The following is an 18,632-nucleotide window of genomic DNA, read 5'->3' as shown; positions in this document are numbered from 1 at the left end:
GATATCGATTTATGACAAGGAAGGAACTGTTTCTGTACATACATACTTTCCCCCTCGTCATCCTCATTTTGTAACCTTTCCAACTCCTTTCTATACTCAAATAACTTCTCGACATGCTCATTTACTTTCTCCACAGTGTCTCTTGATAACGCTAAAGTATTTAGATCCCTTAACCCTTGCGGGAGATCTGTATTATTTAATTTGCCCGACATTATACATAAATGAATCCCTAAACCTTCAATAAAAACATTTTTCACAGGAAAATTATCCATATTAAAAAGTGTGGCAAAAACATTAGCTTGATCATCTCTCTCCATACAATGCTTAGCACATGCAATCAAATCACGTTTCTTCTCTGGCGGTACAGTATTGCGGGTGACAACCCTTGACCCCACACCCTGATCGGCTACAAGCGGCACAAGACCACTTGGAAGAGGGGGAGCAGGCAAATTCAATGGAGGTACTGTTACTGGTGCAATAGGAAGGGGTGGAGGAATAGGTGGAGGAACAGTAACATGAGGAAGAGGAACATTAGGAGGAGCAGGAACAACAGGAAGAGGCAAAGCAGCAGGAAGAGGAACATACGGAGGTGGCGCAGAGGCACCAGGCCTTGGTTCATTTAACAATTTGTCGATGAATTCATTGGAAACATGAAGGTCTTTAGAAGGATACATTTTCTGAATTCCAAGTGAGAAAGCCCTATCCATATTCCTAGTCGACTCAGAATGTTTATCTTGATCATACAATAATGCTTTTTCGGCGTTCGTTTTATGACGGGGCACATGTTTTTCTCTACTCTTAAGTTGCTGCAACGCTTCTTTTTTCCAATTCCGCAAAACATTGAATGCTGCAGGTCTAGACTTTTTCTTTAATAGAATTGACTCTAAATACTCAATACAAGGGATTTCAAAGCTACCATTGATTGGCTACTGAAGTTCGGAGGCATGTCTGGTTTGTCTGTGCCAAATATCATTAAACACCATACTTCCAATGCCATGCTTTCAGTTCATAGTATACGCCGGTGACCCCTCCTGTGGTGCTGAACGGCTAAATTCCAAAGATTGTCTATCACTGCGGAACAACGCCCTGAAGCAGGTAGACAATTTCCCAGGCATATCAAATTATTGGTGTTACCTGGTCAATAATTGTGTCTGCAGATACAATACGCCAAAATCAAATTATCAGGATATTTAAGAATCGGTCACGACTCACCTGATCAGTCCTAAGGAGGTAAAATCTTACCTAACTAATCTTACCTCGTGTTTGGTGTTTTTGGCAAATCTGCGCGCCTCGATAAGTGGACCGTCGTCAAGATGCTGTCTCGGACCACAAGCTAATCGTCCAGGGATCGGGTCATGCAGCGCTGCTGAGGTATCGCGTCTCGTTCAGAAGGGGCCCCTTATTTTGTCACACCGTCCGATCCCGTCCGATAGCAAGGGTCAACCTTCGATAATCCGGCATCAATCTTGAGGGTCCCTATTTGGGCGCCAACTGTGAAAACAAAATCAAAATATCGAGGCCGAGTACCCCAAGAGGAAATACACCGAACACGGGTTACAAAGGACCACACGAAGAACTTTATTTTATACTGATCAGTTTTCCAAGAAAAGTAACAGATAGCTATCGGCCCTCAGTACAACACAACAAACTCCAGCATGGTTCAGTGTGTTCAGTGAGAGACGCCGTACATTTGAATTTGTTGCTTTTTTATACCATTTGTGGACATGATGTCCAACCCTACTTCGGGTTAATATTCCTCTAATACATTACTGATCTAGGGTACATGCCGAGTTCGCATATCCACATGCAACTAGTTTGCCTTTAATACATATGTCAACAAGCCTACACTGCAACTGTGTATTTTGGGATTTCTCATACAGGTCTTCTCAAACATTAATACAATGTAGTTAAACAAGTGTTCTCAGTTCAGTATTTGGATACATTGTTCTTAACATATGCTAGCGGATTAGTTTCATTGACGTGAGTAATCCTTTACACACAGGTCAACGAAAGACAAGGTCTCAGTTCACGACCCCAACAAGTGGCCAGCAGTCAAGGTACATATTAATTACACACAGAGGTCAAGACGACCATGTTGTATTTCGGGATGACATCGTCCACCATTTTAACTCACAGGGTGACTTTACAGAGCGAACCTAAAATGGCGGATTGACCTAAAATGGCGGTTTACATTGATTCTAAGGTCAGGACCTTGCAAAACGGATTTCTTCGCAAGTGGCTTACAAGCAGCTTGGCGTAGGCCAATGTACACATATTCATTGCAATAGTAGGTTCGATATAATTTCTCGTTTGACACTGTGTCGATTAATTGACACTCCCTAGTCCAGGGGGCGGCATGTCTTGCTGGCGCAGGGTACCTGCCGACCTGCGTAGTGGGCTTGTTTGAGTAGAACTGGAGGAAGATGGTGTGGCCGCCTGCTGTGATAGTGTAGCGGGATGCCCTGCCTCCATGGCATCCGCTATGCGGCCTAACACCTTCCGGAGGGCAGAGATCTCCTCACAGAGTCGGCTGGTGTTGTCAGAGAATGATTTTGCCATGGAGGCAGTGCTGTCCGTGATGAAACTGCCTAGGGCGGCTAAGTCCTGACGCCACTCCTCTCTGGCCAGTCTGTTGACCCGGACAAACCCCCGCACAAGTACAGTAAGCGGGCCAGACTGCTGCGGCCCAGCGGGTGCACCTGTGGAGGTAGTCGGCCCCTGGCTGTCCTGCCTAGCCTGCTCAGCCTCCCTAGTTGTGTAAATTGGACTGAAGCATCCCTCCGTCTGCTCTTGACCAGACTGGTCCAGGGTGTGGTGGCGTGCTCTGTATCGAGCAAAGATAATTGGGGGGATGCGGGTGGAGTTGGGGTATGTCGTTCTGTGATGTCCTCCACAGGCAGGGGTGCAGTGGCTGCCACCTCCCAGCCAAACTTGACTCTTCGGAGTGTGGTGACTCGCATGTATCATCAGGACGGCAAATGGGTGGTGGTGGTGATGCTGGTGCTTCTCCCTCTACGGGCCTGGGTGGCAACGGTGTGATGGCTACCTGGGTGGCTTGCTTGTTGGTACATGGCACCCCCTGGGTTGTCCCCTCGAGGTTGAAGGGTGGTTGCTGTCATCCCGGGACCTCTTCCGGGGTTTGGTCTGTGCAGGGGTTGCGTCATGGTCAGTGCCTGTGGGGTCTAAGAGAGGGATGGCAGGAGTGATGTATTGATAGGCATCATACATACATTAGGACAATTGTTCACCCACACAATTGGGGGTAATAGGCATTTGTGTTTGGATGAGCACGTTCTTTGATACATGGGTGGTTTATGTAGGCATACGTCAGCGTCACTCATGTTGGCCAAGAGCTGTGCTATCTGACATGCATAGTATTTTGGCCATGCACGCTGTGTGACTCGTGGCATTTACATCTTTGTGTGGTATGTATCATGTACGATATTGCCTTGCACCAGGCATCTGCATGTGTCTGTAATGTATCAGCCTACTTTGCTGGGCGTGTGTGTGTGGGCTAATGACTTGACTCTTTGAACTGACATATTGGTTGACTTTCATCCGATTTGGCATAGCAATGTTTACTTTGGACACTAACCACGATCGCCCGATGTTGTGGCGCCACACTCCATCTCGCCAACACCTTTGATGCCTTCCATCCCTATCATGCTGGCGCAGATGTCCTCCCATGGGGTGAGCTTGATCGGGGAACTGGGACCTCCTCCTGTTCCCATGGTCTGACTGTGGTTCACTGAGAGGAAGTTTCTCACCCTTAGTAGCAGGTTGTCCCAGCGCTTGCGACAGTCTTTATTCGTGTGTGGGGTGTTCCCCACAGCACTGACCTTCTGGGCAACAAGTGCCCAGGTCTCTTTCTTCTGAAGTACTGCCTCTCTTTTCATGTTGCTTGAGAACACTATGGCAGCATGCTCCTGCAGTGTGTCTACCAGCATCTGCAGCTCGTCCTCATTGAACCTTTCTTTACGCTGGCAGGCAGCTCCCTTCTTCAGTGCCTTGGGCCTAGTGGTGTTGGAGGTGTATCTTTTCCAAGAATCAGCGGAGTCCCAGGGGTCCTGTGTGGTTAGGATGGCAATGGATTGTGTTTTTAAAGATGGCCACCGTGCTCCTTCCCGTTCCTGTGCGATTACGCTACTTCCTGTTCCGCTTATTAGCGGTGACCATAAATAGCGGTCACCGCTATTTACGGTCACCGCTAATGCTGCATTGAACAATGTCGGTAGTGTTATCTGCGCTATGATTGATGCCACTAAGGGCATTTTGGGTGCCTTTTACGGCATGGCCGAATGACCTTACCGGCATGGCATAAAGCTCGTGCCCGTGAAGTCGGAATAGTCCTCTATTAGCGGTATTTACACGCTATTTACGCGATGCCAGTAAGGGACATTACTTACCTTCAAACTCAGAATGAGGGCCTTAGTCTGGACCGCCTGCCAAGCGACCGTGATTGGTTTGGTGTGTCCAGAAGGTTCCCCTATTTGACTAAACTAGGGTGGCCTCCTAAACTTCTATCTATGAAGTCAGAGTTTAGAAATCCATTTTAACAACTACTCACCAGCCTTTCTCAGTTAAGGACTATCATTATAGACAGCTTAAGGCAGTTCTGTACGTCATTTCCAAGCCACTTCACTTGCTCCACCCATGCTCTCTAGAATGTTCACCATCCTACTTACCGTCTACTCTCAATCTTCAGGTTTTACAATCCCTTATTCTTTTTTCTTTTTCTTTTTTTACTTTAAACATAATACAGATTTTACACATGTTTACCAATAGACTCTGCCATCTAGGCAGTGTCAAGTTATGTCTTTTTAGCAAATTACACGTGATGTTTATAATATGGTGTCTTTGGCAGCCCCTCTAATAGAGCATCTAAATCAAAGGTCAGAAGTAAGGTTCACAAGGTCACAGAATTCACTGTGGGATGGGCTTGCTGACAGGCCTGCATGCTCCGTTCCCCGGTGGTCATGTGGTTGCACAGGCTGGAAGAGCTGAGGTTAAGTGGCATTTGTGATGTGCCTGGGAGGGGTGGTCATCTTCTGCAGCGAGAATTGCTCACTTTGCCGCTGCCCCTTGTGATTGTCTTTTTTTAATATAATGGTTTTGTAGCCTGTTGCCCATTCTCCCAGGTGATGGATGGGGCACAGCCTATCTTGTGAGGGTTGCTTGTAGCTCTGAGACATCCTGCTGAGTAAATATCAACACAGGAGGCTGGGGAGGATTACTTGTATGTTGGTTGCAAGCACGGAATCATGCTACACGGTTGTGTAGAATTTAATACTGTGATCCGCTCCATTGGAAACAACGTCCGGATCTCAGATTCAAAGCTAACATTGAGTTAAAGGAATTGATTTGCAAAGGAGTGCTTCACTTTTCTTAATTTGTAGATTATCAGGTCCTGTACTAAGACTCCACTACCACAAATGAAGGTGGGGAAAAATCTATGTAAATGTACAGATGACCTCACTACTACATGCAAGTGCAAGACACAGATATATCTGTGACTGGCAATTGTGCAGTGTGCCGGTTTCCCTGTCTTACTGGTCATTATCCTGTTTATATGACAAGTGACTGCAAATATATGCACTCATCACTGTAACCACAGTGGCTGCGTATTAAGGATCCAATGCAACTAATTGTTTGATGTAATGATTAATTGAGCTTTTTTTATAATGGCAGAAAGGGCTCCAAGTCAAGTAAAAAATGTAAAATGGACCGTTTCACACAACAGAAACTAAACGAATTGTGCGCCGAATCTGGGTCTGCCGTAGACTCTCAGCCTAATTCAACAGAAGAAAACTTGAAAGGAGTTTCAGCAAAGATGCCTTGGAAGTCTCATTAATTAGGCTTACAAAAGGTTTCAGAACCAGCCTCACTTAATAAAACAAAGGTACTAGAACTGGAGAGAATAGTCAAGATGCCACGGTTGCAAATGAATGAGGTCCGCGGTCGTACTAAGTTCCTAGAAAAGGGAGCTGAAGATGCTGATGTCTGCTCTAGAAGATGCAACATTAGATTTGTAGGGTTAACAGAGGGAGGGGAAAGTTCAGATCCTGCTTTATTTCTGGAAGAATGCTTTGTATGTCACTACAACCTCTCCTTCTTCACTAGAGAGTGAACAGATAGTTATTTAATGCAGACCTTCTAACAGGCTGGCCGGCAAGAGCTTTGATTGCAAGCATTTTGAAGGGAAGCCATTCTCTGATTTAACAGATATGTATCATCTATATGTGTGCTGGATAACTGAGTTATATTATTATGCATAATGGGGATATGCTAATATGATTGACAGCTATACTCTACTTTGATGGCCTCTAGTTTTAAAACTAATATCGTACAATAGTGAAAGGAACCTTTCATATCAGGACAGACAAGAAACTAAGGTGCATTCAAAAAGTAAGTTTATTCAATGAAAGAAGTTCAGAAACATACATTATCAGCTTTTACTTTTACCAAGGCTTAATAAGTTTTGTCAAGTCACAAGAGAGACAAAAGGACAGACATAAAGCAAATCCCCAAGAAAGTGGCAGTGCCCATGTTGCATGCCTGATCCCATTTCCATCTCTGCTGGCTCTGCTCCCAAGCCTTCTCCTTGTGGTGCATTTTGTAATCTCTGCCACAGGGCTCTGCAACCTGTGCCTATTCTGATGTTTTGGACCATCACTCCCTCAACATTTATTTTGTCTACTACAGCTAATAAGAGTTGCAGTTCAAAACATTGGAAAGTCAAAGGTTGCAGACCCTAGTATGGAGAGAATAAGCATCCAGGTGTGCGTGCCATTGGATGCTGCTCGCTCGTGACTCACTAGGACTTGTTCAAAGATGATCATCATTTGTCTTCAGTGCCCAGTGTAGTCAAAGTCCCCTGGGGTATTAGCAATGCCACCTGCACTATATGCAACTTATTAGGACACCCACGTCTATTTTAGGCATTATTTTAATGCAACACATACAGAAATACATATAAACCAGAAACACCACTTGGCCTTGCCTTGTCACATGAAGAGAGCATAAATATATGTTGGCGACATTCAGTAAAACTCGCCTCACTATTCCTGCTTTCTGCATCACTTCACGATAAGAGGGACGGAGTTGATTGGCCAGAGTCTTGTCTGTCTCTTATGTACCTGACGATGTCGGCCATCTTAGGTGCCCACTTATATAGACTATGCTTCTGTTCTGAGAGCACTGATTTTCCAGGGGGCTTGGTAATCATGGTTTTGCAGTTAAACGTGTACCAGGATATGGAGGGGGGAGTGAATGGGGACAGGTAGAGGGGTTCCCAGCCCAGGCTGCATATCTTCTTGAAGCTTCCTCAGCCGTGCAGCAAGGATCGCTCCAGATGTTGGTTACATTTTCTCTTCCACTTTCTTCTCCCGTGTCGAGACCACTTTTCCATCAACCCTCTCCTCGATTATGGTTTTTACTACCCGCGTTTTGTTCGGATCTGCAAAAGAAACATACAGAGGAATATGTAATATGTAAATATGTAAAGGAAAAACCAGTGGATACCCGTCTCCCGCTGTGTCCACCTTTGGATCATTCTTCGCAGACAGCCCTGGAAAACAATGAGCACACAATGTCTGTGCTTTAGTGTTGCTCGATGAACCCTGATACCGCTTCATACAGTCAAGTCCCTTCACACCAGCCACAAAATGTGCTCTGCATCTTTATATGGAATGTTTTGCACTTCCCCATTGTGCTCAGAGTCCACATTGTGAGGAATCTATTGGCATGAAGGATTAACATAGAACATGAAGGATTACGTCGAATCCTTACAACACAGTGTTTTTAATCTCAACCTACTCTTTCTCCGAGTCAGTCGTCTCCACCTTGCTCTGCTCCAGATGTGTGGACTGCAACTCCCATCATCCCTCACTAATGCTGGTATGAGTTGTAGACCAATACATCAGAGGACCCCACAGGTTGCCCACCCCTGCTTAAGCACTTTGCGCATTATAAGGTTAATTAAGTGGCTACGAGGCCATCTTTTCCTCAGACCTTGAGAAGCAACTTGTCAAGAATTGGATGCCTTTTTTGTAGCTCCCTCGTGGCAAAATTGTTGCATAGCCCTTGAGTGAGAGGGCACCTAAATACTGAGTGGATCACTGAGTGTGTGCTGATCCTCAACCAATGGAAGGTTCCCAGACGTTTGTGTCCTTCTGGTCCACTACTTGTAGTGTGATACTACTCTGGTGTTTGGGTTTGATCTCGATCTAAAATGCACCCTTATCTGTGAGTGCATAAAGCAAATGTGGCAAGCCACTTAGATACCCAGAAACATATGTGAGCGAAACCGGAAAATGGAGGCACTCACCTCTCGTTTCCTGAGACGAAGTATGCTGCTGGCCTGAGCCTCTACCATAATGATCAGACCCTCCGCTGAAAGGAAATAAAAGCACACAGATCCATGACATAGACCATCCAGCATGTTCCCCCGTCTTAATAGCAAGCGCTGCTGTCTAGTGAGGCCCCTAGCTTCGAATAAGGCCTCACAGCTACTGGTACCTCAGCTTCATGACTGTTGCCTGGTGCAGGGTTCTGCAACCTTTGGCTCTCCAAAGGGTTTGGACTAACACTGCCATTAACTAGAGTTAATGGGAGTTTTATCCAAAACGTCTGGATAGCCGCAGGATACAAACCTCTGGCCTAGAGCATAGTGGTTGAAAAGGGTGCAGTTGTTGACATTTCCTTACCCGCCCTCGCCGTCCAGCAGGCGCCGGTAGGTCTCGATCTCCTGCTCGAGTCGCGACTTGATGTCCAGGAGCTCCTTGTACTCCGTCGTCTGGTTCTCCATGTCATGACAGATCTCCTCAAGCTGCTCCTCTATCTGGCTGATCCTCTCCTGCAGCTGAGACAGCTGCACACAGTAGCTGCCTTCAGTATCTGCCAACGTGTCTTCCAGGCAATTTTTCTGCAAGTGAACAAGACACATGAAGCGACATGCTGGAGTGTGGGGCAACACTATTGATACAATGGAGCATTGTGCTGGCCCACTCATAAAGTTGCAGGTGTGAACTCTACTAGAGCCACAAGTAAAAACCAGAACAGTTATTTGCCAGCTTTTTAAGCAGTTGATCAAATGCCAGGGTATTCCTCAGGCACTAAATATTAATAGAAAATCCTACGTGCAAACAAGAGTTTCACGTAGTTTGTTTATGATACAATTCTGGACAAAGGCTACCTCCCCCTAGATATCATCCTGGCTTTAAATATCATAGTCTCGGGAGGATAGCTCTGGGGCAACGTGCTCACCTTGGAAACAAAACGACATGCAGCAACACAGGTTCGATCCCAGTGTCCGCACTTAGAAACCTCTAGGTATTAAGCACATTATAAATAACCAATCATTTCATAGAAACAAAGCATAACTGGAGAGGATTCGGACAAATTGTAGAGATTAGATCCATTGACAAAAACCCCAATGAAATGAGTGTCTGTTACTAAATCAGAGAATATAAGCAACAGTGAGCTAAATGACTGAGGAACACATATGAGCTTGAATAACTGTTTCTATTGGTTCAGAACTAAGGATACAGGGTGGAGGTGCTCTAGCTCACACTAGTAACCCACCAATCAAAAACCCAATCCACTTAAAGTCCAGCGGTTCTTGAAAAGTACCGCCATTTTTGGGTTCACAATGTTGGTTTACCTGCTTGTTGCATGAGTGGAGAAGACATGACTCTTCCTGTTAGCATAGAAGTGCAGAGTAGACACATAGGGTATTGAAGGGTATGGAAAGAGGATGGAGAGACAGTAGAGGGAGGAGGAAGGAATGGGGATTGAGACGAGAGTAGTCAGTGGCAGGGGTAATGAAGGTAAGGGGAAAGTGGTGGAAGAAGGTGGGGCAGAAGTACAGAGAAAGGGCTGGCAGCGGGTGAGGTCACCATCACCCCATACAAAGTCCATAATAAGGGGAGGTTGGGTCTCTAGATGCGTCTAGAATGTGGCTTGATCTCCATGACAGTAATGGCGTTGAGAAGAAGAGGATTGTGCCACATACAATCCCTGTTATCTCCGCAGTGAGGGGCAGTAGCTCACAGAAAGAGCCTTTAGTACGAGGAACGAATTACACTAAATTGAACAATGAGCAATTTGACCTAATGGAATGGCACCCGGATCCAAATCGCTGTAATGATGTCAACACAGTAAAGGGGCCTTTTTCAGGAAATTAAATAAATGGGATTGGTGCCGCAACTGCTCCCACCTAGCGACACTAAAAGGCTACTCACCCTTGCACACTGTGACCCACACTTTTGGAAGGCCTCAGAGGTATTGCGTTCAGTGCCCTCATCCAGGAATACAAGAAATGCGCATTATGAAGCGCTGTAATCTACTACCATCACGGGCTATTTGTGGAGCTAGTTGGGGCCTGGCGGCAGAGGAGAGTTATTTTGTCCCACTAACTTGGAGACTGCAAGACATGTTTTCAATGCCTGTCCCCAATTGGGCCCCTTGTATATGACCTCCCTGCGAAAGCTAGTCCATGAGTATGCGAGCATAAAATCCATAGACTTGTGGAACTATTGCCTTATCACAGACACCATAACCACACATGTGGCACTTTATCAGGATTGGACAAATATTGAGGTCTTGTTAGGAAACCCCAAGGATCCCATCAAATGTAAGACTGATGGTGATTATCATGGAATTGCAATTTGGGGGTGAAGCTGTATTCGGCATACGGATTTTGTTGATCATAATAAAGTGTTGATGTTTGCATATTCTTTATGTGTAGGATTATTAATTCAAATGTGATTATTTGTATACTCAATTGTGATCATGTATACATATTGTGTATGGAGATAATGTTAATGAATTTTATGGAAGATTCTGAATTGAACACAAACACAATAAATAACTAACTAAATAAATAAATAAATAACTAAATAAATAAATATCTAAATAAAAGATTATATAAAGTCCCTTTATCTACCGCGTCCTTGAACCATATCCTCATTTTACCCATCAAAAAGACTCCTTCTCTTACTCATAAATCTAGTGGTGGCCCCAGCTGTCTTTTCACTGTAGCCCTGCAACAATGATCTGCCAATCTGGGTGCTGTGACAGGCTCCTCCCTTTTGAGCTTAATTTCCAGTTTGGTTAGTTTGGCTGCAGGAGACTATAGGTTGAGAAGAGGAGAGCAGCCTCGCTAACGTGGCCCAAAGCTAGCAGTTGCAGAAGCATGCTTTGCAGATGGTGGATTGCTCTTCCTCCAAGGTGTAGCTACTACTAGGGTGCAATATCACCTGTTGCAACATATCCCGCTTGCTGTAGTGTCACAAGCGTGACATATTGGCTCCTACTCAGGAGGATAGCTCTGTGGCAATGGGCTCGCCTTGGAAGCAAGACATGCAGAGCGGCACACGTTCGATCCCCAGGTCCGCGCTCAGAAACCTCTGGGTATTCCACGTGTTATAAACAACCAGTTACAATTACTCAAGAAATAGAAAAACAAACTTATGGCAATCAAGAAAATACAAAGCATATACATTTATTCTAATAATGCCCAACATATATAAAAATGCAGATAGATCAGTGGGATAGTGAGCCTTCTGAATAGTGACTTGAATCATAGTGAGGACGATGCAGCTTTCCATACGTCTGAGTATGTTATATGCAATGTTCACAGGATGGCTGCTTTGGGGTTGGTTGGGTCATCAAGCCCAGGGGCTATACTGATATTGCCTGGGCAGGCTTTTGTCCTCTGCCACTGTACGCTTGCTGCTGTCGCCACGTTAACAATTGATTGTTCAAACATAAATACTCTGCTCTCCCAGTTGATAAATTTGGCAGGCTCTTGTGACAGCCCCCACTTCCTATAAGCACCCCTAATTCGAGCGCCACAGCACAGTGCTTCCTTCAGTCTGCAACCTCTTCCATTTGGCAGTGGTGTAGCCCTCTGAAGCCAGGAGGCTGGCGTCACCCCTGGTCTCCTGTCCTTTGTGGGTTCACTAGAGAGGAATTGATTTTGAGGGTAATTATGCCTGTGACTTTACCCAATAGTTGTCTGTGTTTATCCTGGCGGTGGCACTCACAGATTTTTCTGCTACGTGCCCTTGTCTGCAAAAACGCGGGAAAGGGGTACTTCTTTCAGGTCACATCCTTAAGATGTGCTTCCTTGATTTCCAACAAAAAGGGTACTTTTTTGTGTCGAGTGGTCGAAGTGTACAAAAAGAAGTAGTGGAACTATGTTCCCTGATGGCCCCCCCCAGCTTCCCACAAACCCCATCGACACGGCCCCTCCCATGTGCAATCCAAACCCCCAAACAAACGCACTTGTAGTTTAAGGGAATGTTCAGTGCAGTGCACTGAAGTGCAAGTTTCAACTTCTCCCTACACTTTTATTTTAAAACAAAACTATTCCGGAACGGATTCTTTTCAGAATAAAAGTATAGGAACAGTACAACTATTTTTTTTAAGTAGAGCAGCACCTCACCATCCCGCTCCTGCACACTTTAACCACTGCTTTTGTCACTCTCCATGTTTCCTTTGGGTGTTTGGGGGAGTGAGTGGCTCTGGGGGGTTGAAATTGCTTCCTCTACTCCTTGCAGACCCCACCTGTAATTGGCCATAGAAATTAGCATTCACAGGGGTCTCTGCTGAAAAAGAAGGGCCTCTTCATGCCCTTTTCAGACCATCACCTTTTCCCCCACGTCAGCGCCCCCTCAAACCCCCCCCCACCGGTGGCTCAGGGCATGGCTTTTTTTCTTAGAAAGGCCCGGGCCCATCATGCTTAATTCCTCGGTGAAAAGGCAGGAACGGACTGACCAATACAACTAAAAAGACATCATTGGGTGAAAACATCGCCATATGGGCTTAGCCAAAGCTCATGTAATTAGCTGAGGCTCAGCACAGATGCATGCTGCTGACAGCTGGGGACCCCAGCACCTGGGCATTACTGATTACTTACTTTCAGAAATAAGGGGGGTGAAAAATTGATGCTCAAAAACAAGGAAAGGGGTTGTTTTCAAAAACACGTGTCCAACTTTAGACTGACAATCCCCCCACCCAGTGGAGTAACTTTGCTGCAAATGTTGGGGGGGAGAGGGTGGGACATGATATCTGAAGAAAAGGTGCTCCAGCCAAATGAATGGCGATAAAATGGTGTGCAATGAATGTTGGGGGGAGCAAACACCCCAGCCCCCCCCTAAAAGTATGCCCATGCCCCCACTGTAGCATTTGTGATGTTATCTTTGATGTCCTGGGTGTTAGTGTTAGCAGTGCACGGTGGCGCGAGTTATGCTTGCTTATCTTACGATAACTGTCGAATTTCAGGGGTTTTTCGGTTTTATTTTGAACCATAACGTCCCTTTAACAACATTTTTTTACTGAATTTCATAGGTTTTTCGTAGCGCAACTTAACCATAACGTCCCTTTAACAAGGTTTTTTCACTGAATTCCATAGGTTTTTAGTAGCGCAACTTAACCATAACGTCCCTTTAACAAAGGTTTTCACTGAATTTCATAGGTTTTTCGTAGAGTAACTTAACCATAACATCCCTTTAACAAAGTTTTTTCACTGAATTTCATAGGTTTTTAGTAGCACAACTTAACCATAATATCCCTGACTTCATATACATGTAACATAGAACATACTGAACCCCCACATAGTGATTTTGATGTCCGCGGACTACCGCCATGTCCGCAGACATATCGAGAATCTGAGCGTGGTGAATGTAAATTTAAATAGTGTGCCCCATTTCCCTTTTGAAGTTGGCTCTGAAAAGAGCCGTTTTTTTTTGTTTTTTTTTGTTTTTTTTTACAGATGCTTGACAGATACCTGTTATTTTGTATTTTTTTTCTTGTTTTTTTTTCTTACTTTACTCCTAAAATCTTCACATAACCTTTTCCATAGCAACCCTTACATTCCAAAATAGAAAGGCATTTCCCATAAAAGATAAAGAGATGCCATCTTCTTTAAAATTAACAGTATTACCTGCATCAATATTCTCATTATTACAGAAGAACATACCAGCTCTAAGGATGAAGGCACACATGCCTCGGTTGATGACACACCTAGCAATGTTTTGCTGAGGACAAAAAACTGAACTATTGTCCCATATTGCCCTAGGTAGTAATCCAGAAACAATTACTTTTGCATTTGGAGGGATCTTCATTACGGCTTGAACCAAGCGTTCGAAATCAGCCAACAAAGTAGGGGCACTGACTTTGCCCAAATGGAAAGCACCATAGTGCAAAACTACCACATGCGGACTGTTCATCGTGGCCATATCCTCACAAACTTGTACAATTCCCTGTACATTGCAATCAGGCACAGTGCTCCACACCACCTCCACTCCTTTCACATCAAAGTTCTTTTCAACATGCCTGCATCGAGCGTACTGCTGTAAACCATGCACAAACATATTTCCAAGCACCAACACCCTGACTTTCTCTACTTCTGCCATCTTCACCACACACAGTCTCTTTTAACACAAATCCACAACCTCAACATCTGATTGGCTAATCCGTACAGTCTTCTTTCCATGTTGGATTTGCTGGAAAACCCCGGATGTATCATGCCCTGTCCACGGATAGTCGTGGTGTCCGTGGACCGCGTAACTCTTCGACACCCCTTCTACCATTTCCACTTTACTCTCTGTGCCATTCCCTCATTGCATACAGCTAAGCAGTCACACAATACGAAGAACGTCGTCAGAACACCCCCATTTTGTTTATTTTCGAACATTTCAGGACAATTATCATTTCATTATTCAACATATTAACATTACAAATATTATACTTTCATCTTGTACGCTGCACACAATGCTATGTTTCTCCATTAGTAGCTCAGTATACTAGATAGAACCCCGTAATACAATGCTATTTATATCAATGCATCGTTCAAAGCACTAATTACGGTATGATATTTATTGCAATGATCCTTGACACTTTTTTTGCAACATTATAATAAAAATCCCTTGTACACAAATTTCATGAAAAGTAAATGCACATGTGATGTCATCAGTGATGTCATCAATGACATTTGCGATGTCATCTTTGATGTCCTGGATGTTAGTCTTAGCAGTGCACGGTGGTGGTGAGAGTTATGGTTGCTTAGCTTACCATAACTGGCGAATTTCAGGGGTTTTTCGGCTTTACTTGGAACCATAACGTCCCTTAAACAAACTTTTTTTATTAGCACGCAGACAATATACAAAGATGTAGTGTAAACAGCAAGTTCTCACAGATGGCTTTACACAGAATATTGCAAAGGAAGCATTTATGCTCGTTCACAGTGAAGGTCAGCTGCTTCCATTTTTTTCTTGCGGCCCGGAGAGGCCCACGACTCCCAGTATAAGGTTCTATTTTTTTTTTACATTGACAGACAGAGATTGTGCTGAAAGACTTCTTTTGAAGAAGTGTAGCAAAAACGTAAGACACGATAAAGATGAAATTTCTGAAACAAAACCACTTTTGTATATTATATCACTTTGAGAAAGATCGTTGGCACACGCGGAGTCGTATTTTGGGACTGCACTACACTTGGACAATGGAAAATGCAATTATAATGTAAGTAACCCTTTAGATTATTTTATACCGGAATATAATAACAATAGCGTGGCATTAAAGCCCGGTCAAGTTGTACTTGTTCGTTCAATGTGGCATATTGTTTTCTACCTCGCACTATCACCGCCGAATTGATCCCCTGTCGTTTAGAGGGCTGTGAAAAAGGCAGACGACACAGGATTGGTTAATAGAAATAATTTAACCGGTCTGTAGCCGGTCAAGTGCTCTACTCGCTGTGCCACTTCACTGTAGCCGGTCAAGTGGCACAGCGAGTAGAGTGCTCGCTTTGACATCCGTGCACAGCTTGCTAACTCAGGTTCGAGCGACTCAGGTTCGAATCCCGGCATGGCCAAACTCAGCCTTTCATCCTTCCGTGGTCAATAAATGAGCACCACACACCATGGGTAATAATAAGCAGCGCTGAGATACCTGATGGTTCTTATCGCTATATAAATGCGAAAATATTATTATTAACATACTCCGTTGCACTATCTTCGCAAGCAAATAGTTTCACGCCCTAATAAATAAAATGAATATTTTTAATAAAGATCGGCTGGTGAGACTAATTTATGTTTTTTAAAACAGGTATGTTGCCCCATTTTGCCAATGTCACGATTTTCAGACTCCAGCGGATGGATTTTTCAACTCATATCTCATCTCATACTCCCCCACCCTCCCCAAACACTCTTACACACCAACACACAACATTAAATACAATTTTTAATCCAAGTTTCACCGCGCTGTACGCGGTCGACGGCGAATACAAGATGGCGGGCGCCACAGAAAATCTGACACGCTCCACGCCCCACGCCATCCAATCAGCAAACACGTTGCATGTCCGTGGAAATGACGCAAGCCCATGGCCAATCGGGGTGCTGTCCGCGGAGCGAACAGGGAAGTCCGTCCGCGAAGCGAACACAGATATCACTAATTTTTTTGCCTTGCATTTTGGTCATTTTTAAAAAAAACTACTGGACGGATTTACACCAAATTTGTAAAAGCACGCTTTCTGGACCAAGCCGCCGCTCCTGACGCAAATTTGGTGTAAATCCGTCCAGCGGTTCGGGCTGTAGCCCTGCGCAAAGTTTTTTCCCATTATGTCTATAGGAAAAAACAAAAGTTTTGGGACCCCCCCTATAACTTTGCCCCCCCTGGACCAAACCTCTCCAACCTTTGCAAACAAATTCAGACTGGGCCATATACTTTTTTTGCAAAGTTTTGTGAGGATTCGTCCAGAGGGAGCGAAGTTATAAGCCACCCAAAAAGTGCTCTTCCTATGGAAACACAAATTTAACCATAACTACATGGACACTACTGCGTCCATGTAATATAGGAAGAAATGCAATGAAAGATTTTTTCGATGAAAAACGTTTTCGATGAAACATCTTTCAAAGAAACGTGTTTTGATGAAAAGACTTTATACCATAGATAATGAACAGTTTTCTTGCTCTCACTTATCACTTTTGTCACATCCACCTCTTCCACCCCAGGGTAGGATCGAACTCACTGCCACATGCACTTACTGATTCCACCACAGGAGCGGATAACAAACACTCATTGCAAAGCCTGTATAAGCCAAGCAAAAGAGCTTTTGTTTTTAACATGCTTAGTGTCACAGCCGAATCTGCAGTTCATATGGAAGCAGGGAAGTGCTGGACATTGTACTTATCTTAATGCACAATCTTACCTGTGGCACATTGGAGAATAGGGGTACTTGTGGGTTGAATGGGATGTTGGTGCTAGTCCTACTTTTCTGTTTGTGCCCTGTCTCGTTTTTTTTTTTTTCAAAATCTGGTCACCCTAAGCTTCAGGGGAGCAAGAGAGGCAGTTGGAAACCTTCGAATGAAAAGGCAGCTTATGGAAGACACGGAGGGAGGAAGAGAGACTGAGGCAGGGGTAGAGCAAGAGAGAAAGCGAGAGAGAGAGAGCCCTGCTCAAGGTACAGGCTCCAGAGGAAGAGGCAGGGAAATCCCCATTCATTTCCCACAGCTTATTCTCAGGAGAAGAGCAAGAGAAATGGAAAAAGATAGGGACAGGCATAGATAACAGACATAGTGTGATGTAAATATAGACATCAAGGCAGAAAGACTCAGAGAAAGAAAGACATACCGTCCGGTGAAGAAACAGTGCTTTGGAGAAAGAGAAGGCAGAAAGTGATTTTGTGTATGTGTGTGTGTGTGTGTGTGTAAGAGAGAAACACAGCGGGAGAGACAGACAGACTGACAAAGGCAGACTGGCATACAAACAGAGAGATGCAGATAGAGAGAGGGAGACACAAGATGCAGAAAGACTGAGATAGAGAGGCATAAACAATCATTAAACACATCAATAGCTAGAACATAGGTATCATGTAACTTTGACAGGCTTCCCAAGAGGAAGTAGCCTAGGTTATTTGGGAATATGCAGGCAGGGAATGTGACTACCCACCATTGCCGGCGCCACCTGCAGCTCGATCTGCAAAGCCTGGAGGGATCGCTTCAAGTCTGAGATCTCACTCTTGCTTGACTGCACCTGTTCGGCCCCGGTGGAGATCTCTTGCTTGATGGGTTTGCTCTAAGGGAGAAAGTTGATATGAGTGTCTTAGGTACCTTTAACGCACTCCCTCACCCAAACACGTGACTGGCCGCCTTCCTGTGAAGAGATCGACACATTTCCCACCCATTCCCGCCACTTGCTTCCCCAACTCTGCTCAATGGTTGTGCTCCGCTACTCACCGTCTCGTTGAAGCGATCTTCAGCCTCCTTGCGGTTCTTTTCAGCCAACTCTTCGTATTGGCCATGCATGTCGTTCAGCGCCTTCAGCAGGTCGACGCCAGGGGTTGCGTTCATCTCCACACTGAGCTCTCCTTTGGCCCCTTGTAGTCCCTTCATCTCCTGGAGGAGAGAGCAGCGGCATGGTCAGTGCATTAAGTACGGTTATCACACCGGATGGCACACAACTCCTGAAACCCTTTAAGGCTACAATACATTATTACTTTACAATCCTTTTCATTGTACATTTGAATATGCCTTAGCGGTGCACTGAACTTTGACTTCAAGCCAAATTATGGTTGCAAAAAAGCTGTTTGGCTCCTGCAAACACTTTATCTTCTCCTTTGAGTGCAATATAAA

At 44.7% G+C, this 18,632-nt stretch overlaps 1 protein-coding gene across 1 annotated transcript; it reads right to left on the bottom strand.

The window, feature by feature from the left end:
• Nucleotides 1-7,290: 7,290 nt before the first annotated feature.
• LOC138521598 (keratin, type I cytoskeletal 24-like) lies at nucleotides 7,291-18,392 on the bottom strand. Its single transcript, XM_069634546.1, has 5 exons — nucleotides 18,237-18,392; nucleotides 17,950-18,075; nucleotides 8,706-8,923; nucleotides 8,327-8,391; nucleotides 7,291-7,456 (listed from the first exon to the last, which is right to left on the bottom strand). The coding sequence occupies exons 1-5, from the start codon at nucleotides 18,390-18,392 to the stop codon at nucleotides 7,359-7,361; spliced, it is 663 nt and encodes a 220-aa protein (XP_069490647.1). The 3' UTR covers nucleotides 7,291-7,358.
• Between the last annotated feature and the right edge of the window lie 240 nt (nucleotides 18,393-18,632).

Source organism: Ambystoma mexicanum, chromosome 13 (genome assembly GCF_040938575.1).
Source record: "Ambystoma mexicanum isolate Mex_15411 chromosome 13, UKY_AmexF1_1, whole genome shotgun sequence".
In the NCBI taxonomy this organism is placed as follows: Eukaryota; Metazoa; Chordata; class Amphibia; order Caudata; family Ambystomatidae; genus Ambystoma; species Ambystoma mexicanum.
Note: the sequence above shows the minus strand (reverse complement) of the source record. Positions and strands in the feature narration are given on the sequence as shown.

Coding starts and splice junctions, on each gene's coding strand:
- LOC138521598 (XM_069634546.1), bottom strand. CDS start 18,392: ATGAAGGGACTACAAGGGGCCAAAGGAGAGCTCAGTGTGGAGATGAAC. Junction 18,076..18,236: donor AAGATCGCTTCAACGAGACG/GTGAGTAGCGGA, acceptor TTTCTCCCTTAG/AGCAAACCCATCAAGCAAGA. Junction 7,457..8,326: donor TTCGTCTCAGGAAACGAGAG/GTGAGTGCCTCC, acceptor TTTCTTTTGCAG/ATCCGAACAAAACGCGGGTA.